The sequence below is a fragment of the Emys orbicularis genome, chromosome 1, assembly GCF_028017835.1.
Source record: "Emys orbicularis isolate rEmyOrb1 chromosome 1, rEmyOrb1.hap1, whole genome shotgun sequence".
Taxonomy (NCBI): Eukaryota; Metazoa; Chordata; order Testudines; family Emydidae; genus Emys; species Emys orbicularis.
In genome coordinates, this window is record NC_088683.1 from 227,730,398 (window position 1) to 227,739,087 (window position 8,690).

Genomic DNA, 8,690 nt, shown 5'->3' on the forward strand with positions numbered 1-8,690 from the left:
ATTTGCAGGAGTTCACCAAGTGGTCTCAGAAAGGTACTCAGCAATATATATAGGCACTTTCACCAAATCTTACAACACAGCTCAGGATCTTTCAGTTCACAGAAAGTACACCGAAAAAATGTTGGATTCCCACTAAGCATTGACACACACTTTTTATTTGTAAATAAGAGTTCTCAAGTAAGAGTGCCAAACACTGAATATTAAATATAAGCACAGGATTCCCAGTGTGAGCTGAACTTCTGTTTTCTCACCACTGTTGTGGAGTAGTGGCAACTAAAATGAGAAGTTCTCATTCACCAGGTGTCTAAATTTCACGTCAGAAAATTCCAGATAATCACACACAATTACTGGTCTAAGAACTCAGGATGTAACGCCCAGTGGTGAGGACACAATCTGTATTAGACCATTCAGAAGGTTTTATATATTCCTATACAGTAGGACTCACATCAGCCCCTTCGCCCCAGTAATGAAAAATCTGGAGTCCTTGTCAATAGATGATACTGTAAAAGCTGCAGCTCTGTTAACACAGGCTTAATATGGGACTACACAGTAAAATAAGGAATGCACTGATTTGTTGAATTACTAAAACTTTAGGATCTCTGGGCACCGTTACGATAAAAATAATCAATCAGGATTGGGGCCCTGTAGGCCAGGTGCTGTGCAAACATAAAGGGAAGACAGTCTTTCACGGCGGAGAAAACTCAATATTGATGTAAAAATTCTTATTAATGACAGAACGGTTCTTTACCCCATAATAACTATGGTTTTGTACAGTAAAGCGCTGTGGTTCTTTAAGATGTGTTGTCCATGTGTGTTCCACTTCCGGTGTAGCTTGAGATTGGACTCTTTGAGGAGCAACGTCCAGTGAGGCCGTGCATGTGTCCTCTGGTGCTTCGTAACTGAGTGTGTAAAGAATGGGATAGCTGCCAGCAACTGCTTTCCAGTTCCTTTGCTAATGCTGAATCCAGTGGGGGCAAGGATTGTACAGTAGCTGGGAAAGAGGGTGGACCATGCAATGCATGTGGACAACACATTCTGAGGAATCAGTTTTTGTAGGATAAGTAACTTTTCTTCTTTGAGTGATTGCCCACATGGATATCACTTCCGGTGCCTCTCCAGGACATGAGTTACTGCTTGAGGCAGGTGCTCTGAGTTTACTGGAATAATGACTGCGGGACAGCTCTGCTGAAATGAGTGTCAGAGCTGGAGCTGTTCACCAGCAAATAGTGTGGGGTGACAGTGTGAACTGAATTCCAGGTAGCTACGCTGCAGGTTTCTATGATTAGGATGCCTTTCAGGGAAGTTGCAGAAGCTGCCCAAGTTCTGGTGGAATGGGTCCAAATGTACCCTACTGGGCCTCAATGTACCACCACATAGCATGCCTTAATGCAGTCAGAGACCCATTTTGACAGTTTTTAGGTGGAGATAGGTTAACCCCGCCTCGTTCTGTGAGCAAATGATAGGAACAATCTAGGAGAGTTCTTAAATGACTGTTTTGTCCAGATAATACTGACACACCTTGAAGCATCAGGAGGAAAGCTATGAACACTAGCCAAATGGCTCTCAATTCCAGGATGTTTAAGTGAATATTGGCCTCCTGGGGGAGCAGAGGCATTGGGTCTGATGGCCTAGATGCAGTCCCCATTCTACTATGGACAAGTCTGTCACTAGTTTTGTGCTGGAGAGAGGTGTGGAGCAGGACACTGCTGGAGACATGTAGAGGGTCTTTCAACCAATCATAGGAGAGGACCCCTTGGGGAATGGTGACCTCTGTACACTGTCATGACCTTTAACATGACACACTATATAGAGACGTAAACATTACACGTGTTCTGTATCTCAGCCCCTGGCAGGCAGAAGGAACGGGAGTGCAGTTACAGCCATCCGCCGGGAACAGGGACCGCAGGAGAGTCCTCCCAGCACACAGCCCCTACCCCTGTTCCTGCACCCTAAGCTACCCCCCTGCCTGCACACAGCCCTTAGCTACCCCACTGCCTGTACCCTGAGCTACTACCCTGCCCGCACACAGCCCCTAGCTACCCCACTGCCTGTACCCTGAGCTACTACCCTGCCTGAACACAGCCCCAGCCACCCCCTGAGCTACCCCCCTGCCTGCACACAGCCCCTAGTCTCCCCTCCCCCATCCCGAGCTACCACCCTGCCAGGGGATTATCTCAATCATCTTTGCATGCAGTGCAGGGAAACTCTGGCAACCTGTCTCACATGGCATGAGATGCATTTCAAACAGGTTCTGGGCTGATGTTGTCAGCTGAGATGGACGCTGTTTGACGAGGTTGTGAATGGCGAGAAAGCTGTGCCAGGGCTGATAGGCCTTTGCCAGTAAGGAGTCCAGTACAGCTCCCATGAATTCTATGCTGGGGACAGGGATGAAAGTAGACTTTGGTCTGTTGAATCTGAGGCACGTTGTGGCAAAGAGAACCAAAAGTACTCAAATGGAGTCATTCACATGCGGAGATGACTGACCTCGAATCAGCCAATCCGGGGTAGACTTTAATTCCTTGCCTTCTCAGATGTGTAACCAGGCATTCAGTGACGAGGCCAAAGGTAATGAGCCTGTAGTGGTAATAAGGCTTTCCCATAAGAAACCTGATGTCTTTTCTGTGAGCCGGGTAGACTGCACTCTGACCTTGCAAGCCAAGAGCCCGTCTTGAGGATCCAGCATGGGGATTATGCACACTAGGGTTACCATCCTGAACGTGAACCAATAGATGAACTTGAGTTGTCAGAGGTCCAGGTTGAGGTGCCATCCCGTTTTCTTCTTTGGGAGCAGGGAAATAATGAGACTAAACTAACTATAACTAGCTAGAAGATAAATGACAGTGTAGGGGTTCGCAACCCTTTTCTCTCTGACGTTCCCCCCCCCCCATATGCTATAAAAATGTCAGGGCCCAGTGGGGGGGCAGGGGCCTTGGGCATAGGTATAGTTTTGACTTCTTATTGGGGGGGGGGGGGCGCGGAGCCAGCAGGATGCGAGCCACCTCCGCATGGTGGGGTCCAGGGAAGGAGTGCCACCTCCACCCCCTGACTCACCTCAACAGGCCACCCAGGCTGTCTGTGTTGGGGGATGCAACCAAAAATTAAACTCAAAAGTGGGTGGCTTAGCTCAAAATGTTTGAAAACAGCTTTGGGTGCAGGGAGGGGGTAGCTTGGGCTGTGTGCACACGGGGTGGCTATGAGTGCAGGGTGGGGGGCAGCTAGGGGCTGTGTGCAGGCAGGGCGGTAGCTCGGGGTGCAGGGAGAGGGGTGGCTAGGGAGCTGCGAGTGGGCAGAGGGGTAGCTCAGGGTGTAGGGAGGGGGTAGGGGCTGTGTGCTGGGAGGACTCCCCTGCGGTCCCTTTTCTTGGAGGGCTTTGCCAGCCATGGAGCTGGGGAGGGGGGGGGGGGCGGCGCAGCTCTTACTGGCTGCTTCTGTGGGAGCAAAGGGGGCTGGGAGCTGAGGAGCAGCTTCAAGCTGAGGCACCAGCAGGAGAAGAGGGAACACTACTGTTGCTGCTAACTGCTCCATGACACCAGCTGGAGAAGCAGCTGCCTGGCTCCGGCTTCCCGCCTCCGACATGGCCAGGGGGGTGGGGAGAAGAGATTGTTGGGGGGTGTGGAGCTGCCCCCTGGACTGCCGTGCTTTTGCCTTGCAGTTTTTTTGGGGGGGGGGGCAGCAATGCCCTCCCTGTCCCCAACTCTGCCCCACAGGGAGCACCAGGGCTTCACCCCCGCATCGCCTAGCTTTAGTCCCAGGGGGTTCCGGGGATCGGGGCTTCAGCTGCGGGGCCCTGCAGCCCCCTTGAAAGGGCTCACCCCAGTTGAGAACCGCTGACATAGTGTACAGAGATGCAAACCCTACCCGTGTTCTGTGTCACAGCCCTTGGCAGGCAGAGGGAACTGGAGTGCAGTTACAGCTACCCTGCCCTTTATGAATGCCAGAGGGCATGCAGGGCACAGGCTCGGCCCCAGCAGGCACTGCTATTCAAAACTATTCCAGTCTCTCGCCTATGAGGTGCACGGACATTAGAAGTGGAATGCATGTGGACAGTCACTCAATAAGTTACACTTACGATGTTGGGTGATTACAAACTTGCTTTCTTAAAATTCAGTCAAGGTGAAGGCCCCAGAAAGTCTGATTTGTCAACAGCACAGACTCCCAGGGTGTAAAAAATAATAATAATAAAATAACCCCCACCCCCTGTCAAAACCTCCAGGTGTATTTACACAGGCTCTGAAATGCAGCTTTTATAATTTGTTTTCCTTTAACTTTTATGCTGTGTTTTGAAATGTGTATATAACACAGTAGTTTGATTTGTTCTTTGTATACAATATTTAGTAAGAGGTTTTTAAATTGCAAGTTGAAAATGTACTGCAAATTGTCAATCTTCAATCGAAGGACCATTTTGGTCAAAAGGGCCAGCAGACCAGCAAAACTGTGTGTTCGAAGACCCAAGTGCAGCTCTCTGGTACGTGATACAAGTCTGAGTTTTGTCTAAAGCAAAAGACTTTGTAGGAATATTCAGGGATGCACTGTTATCAGGAGCCATACATATGGGCCTTCTCACCAAAGCAAACACCTTCATTTTAAAACCCCAACAAATACTTAGTGATGATTAAGCGCCTTATGTATTTGCAAATGTTGTGTGAATAGAGATTTTATAGCAAGATCATTTGATGCTATAACTGGTTACTAAAGTAAAAAGCCACTTTAGTAGAGAATTATTTATATTAATGTGTGGAACTAGGCATCTGGCACTGCTTGGGCAAATTACTTACCAAGAGTGCCTTCTTGAATGGCTATTTAATTTTCAGGACGCTGAAGTTTAAAAAAGACTTTTGAGAGCTGTAAGACCTTTACATATGACAAAAGGATATTTGGACCCCTTTGAAGTAGAATCTCAATTTTTAAACCCCCAAAGGAATTCAAGGGATATGCAAGAAAAAGAGTTTCAACTTTGTTGGAAAGTTCTCAGAGCATCTTTAAAGTCAACATAGTCAATGAATGGAAGAAAAATTACTACCCTGATGCATAGACAGTAGCAGAAGATGTTGCTATAGCCAATCCATGAAGGCACTGAGTCAATGAAAGGATGACAGCAGCTAATCCAGTCAAAGAAGGATGTTTTCCTCCTTCAGTAAGACTATGGAAAGAATATAAAATCTCGCTGTGCTGAGCAACCAGTAGCACTATGCTCATGTCTCTCAACCTCAGCAGGCAACTCTCAGAAGCACACTCCCCACACTCAGCCTGTTTGACACTTCTGCAAGCAGGCAATAACAGCAATTGGACAGCTAACAAAGAAAGACGCCACAGAACAGCACTGAGATGCAGCAACCTTCCAGTTCAGCACGATGAGTGAGATGCAATTTACCAAAAGAACTGACAAAAAAATTAAATTTTTCCTGCAGTGACTTTCAGAATATTGCACTGCAATTGTAACTTAGGGTATTAACAGCTTCTCTTGTTAAAAACAAGATTGTTTAGGCTATGCATTCCTACAGAGCCATAAACTAACCTTGGCAAACAGCAAAAAAGTGGGATTTACTTTGGGTTTAAGATTCTGGATTATTTTGTCTGTCTCAAGACAGCTCCGTGAATGGCTTCTTTTGAGTAACTGATTTAAACACTTTCTTTGGGTTCATAAGACTTAGCCTCTGATCACTTACCTTTGGTATATCATCATAAAACAGTTTATAGATGCACAAACAGGATTCACCCTTAAAGTTCATTTACCCTTCTAGAAGCTGTTTTACACTGAGGCTGGACTCAATACTAATTTGGGGAATAATGTACTTTGGTCTTAATTTAGCAAGAGATGAACTCCCCTACTTAGAGGCAGGCCCACTCTTAAAGGTGTAATCTTGTTAATTCTCCACATATTAAAAGACTAACTGAAGTAACGGTTATTGCTTGATTGTTTAGTTTTAATTTTATTAGTAAAGTCAATAATTGTGATTTTGCGTGCTTATAATTTTGGTGTCCCCTAAGGCCTGGCAAAAAGCCCCACGTGATTAAAATAGTGGGAGGCCCATTGCTGCTTTGGCACATCATTAAAATTTGTCCTATCCTTTCTTGTTTCTCTAAACTATAAATTTTAGTAATATTGGAGACAAAATTATTTGACACTTGTCAACCTGAAACATCCTTTTCCACTCTCTCTCTGCACCAAAGACCTTACGAAACATGATTTGTTAGACAGGATAAATCTCTCTTAACGCCACTTTTATCCTAGTTTTCAGACTGTAAAATGTCAAACCAAAATTACTTAATTAGTTGTTAAAAGGAAAATAGTTCCTAGAATATTTGACTACAGTTACTGTATTTGTATGTTTACAGGAAAGGATTTCAACTCTGGGTTAGGAATTAGACTGGATTTTGTTTGGCTGTTTGTGTAGGAGAATTAACTCAGAAATGTGTACATATTAGCTCTTGTGTAAATACTGGTATTTCTTGAAAGTACTCAAGATACTCTTTGGGACATTTAATAAATATGAATACAGATTTTATTCTCAATTTGACTATCTCCGACTTTGGTCATGTTTGGTAGGCTTTTGGAAGTCTTGGTTCAGAAGGAGAGAGAGTATCAAACCCTCTTACGGCAAACTCTAGAGCAGAAAACCCAAGAGTTACACCTGCTTCAGTTACAGTCCAAGCCTGCAGGTAGGAGGGGTTATATTTCTATAGATTGCTATGCACTCAGTTCCAAATGCTTACCAAAACCTCTGCTTGAATCAGCTTATTAAATGGGACTCGCTAAATAATTTTGCATGATTGTGTTTTTGGCCTTGGAATAGTCTAAGAAGAAATCTGTGGCCCACAGACATAGGTTGCTGAGGCTAACTATTTTTGCCCTAGAAAATACCGATACAGCTGTACAATTCTACATATTGTTGACCTGTTAACCTACATATTTAAATTATTACAGAATTTCAAAGGCCTCCAGGAGCTCCTGTACAGAATGTAGACCAGGAGCTTCTAGACTGGTTAAGACAACAAGGAGCTGACTCAGATGCAATTGAGAGGGTAAAAAAACAAAAATTAACAATCTGTTTGGTTTCAATGAAATAACATAACTTAATTTAGGAACAACTCTGTCTTTCAGTTTGCTGAAGAGGATTACACACTAAATGATGTCCTTAATGATATCACTAAGGATGACTTGAGATACCTTCGACTACGGTAAGGCAATGTTTGAATACTGCCAGAAATGTGTTTGCCAGAGTACCTGCTTGCCATTCTATTGGTCTTAACATAAAGATATCAAGGATCACTGTAGTGGTCCTTATCAAAGAATGAGTTTGTAAAGATTAATTTTCTATTAAATAAGCTCTCACAGCTTCATTGCACAAAGGGTTCTTGCTATTATAGTAAACATGTAGGTCAGGGGTCGGCAACCTGTGGCATGCTGCTCGCCAGGGTAAGCCCCCTGGCGGGCCGGTTTGTTTACCTGACGTGTCCGCAGGTTCAGCCGATCGCGGCTCCCACTGGCTGCGGTTCGCCTCTCCAGGCCAATGGAGGCTGCTGGAAGCGGCAGCCAGCACATCCCTTGGCCTGTGCCACTTCCCGCAGCCCCCATTGGCCTGGAGTGGCGAACCGCGGCCAGTGGGAGCCACGATCAGACGCGGCAGGTAAACAAACCGGCCTGGCCCGCCAGGGTGCTTATCTTGTCGAGCCCTGATGTAGGTGTTAAGGCCTATGACACAAGGGACACTTACATGCAGGATCACTGGGGCAAGTTTAAAACAGTTAGGATGCCACAGACTTAATGTTAAGTGGAGTTTTCTTTACATAGTCTTCCTTTCTTTGACATGAGGGCCATTATGGGTGGCTTGTCTAGGTTGTCATTCCAGAAAGTTCACATTGATTGAATTCCTTACTAGCTGAGGAAGAGTAAATATTTGGTAATTATGCACAAACTATTTACAGTCTTCGATATATTTAGTGATAGATGAAAATCATCATCCCCAGCTTGCTTTGGCCAGCTCTCCCCACTATCATTATTTGGAATTTCCTGTTCCCTAGGAGAGATCACACACAGGCACTTAAAAAAAATTCTCTAACACTTTCCAAGAGTGCAATTACTATTGGCATAATATTTTGGAATTTTAAATATAGTTTCTAATTCAATGTTGTTCCCTATTTTCATTTCATCTTTATAGTGGTGGTCTTCTCTGCAGAATTTGGAATGCAATATTAAACCACAGAAAAATGGCTAATAAGCCCCCAGAAACCAACAGTTAATTCTTTCTCACAGTTGAGCAGGCAGAAAATACATTCCAAGTAATCCTTAAATTATTAGATTGTTGTATATTGGTCCTGCAATTTTGCACAGCTAAATGGTCTATCACTGTAACTTCAAAATGTAATGCACAATGGACATAAGCACAGCTTTCTTTAAGAGGGCGTTTGTGATTTTTGCCCATTAGATACCAGGTGTTGAAACTTCTGTAAAACCACTCGCTAATCTTACAAATTATTTGTAAAAATTAAGTGCATTATTTATGTAATGCATCTGTCAATGTAAATACAACTGCAGCTGAAGAAAACAGCTTGCTGTTTTTAATAAAGCACATGCCATATACCTAGAGCAGTCTATTTGTTGAACAGTCTTGTATTTAAAATGCATTTTAATTTTAGATACATTGGATTCTTTAGAATGTGTTGTACAGTTCTGCTATCATGTGCACTGA

At 44.5% G+C, this 8,690-nt stretch overlaps 1 protein-coding gene across 1 annotated transcript in view; it reads left to right on the top strand.

Moving 5' to 3' along the window:
* Window positions 1-8,241, top strand: part of MAP3K15 (mitogen-activated protein kinase kinase kinase 15) — a 165,864-nt gene extending 157,623 nt beyond the window's left edge. Inside the window, 4 exon segments of the mRNA XM_065411146.1 lie at window positions 6,548-6,660; window positions 6,926-7,023; window positions 7,103-7,179; window positions 8,160-8,241. Coding sequence (XP_065267218.1) covers window positions 6,548-6,660; window positions 6,926-7,023; window positions 7,103-7,179; window positions 8,160-8,241 — 370 coding nt within the window.
* Window positions 8,242-8,690: the final 449 nt, after the last annotated feature.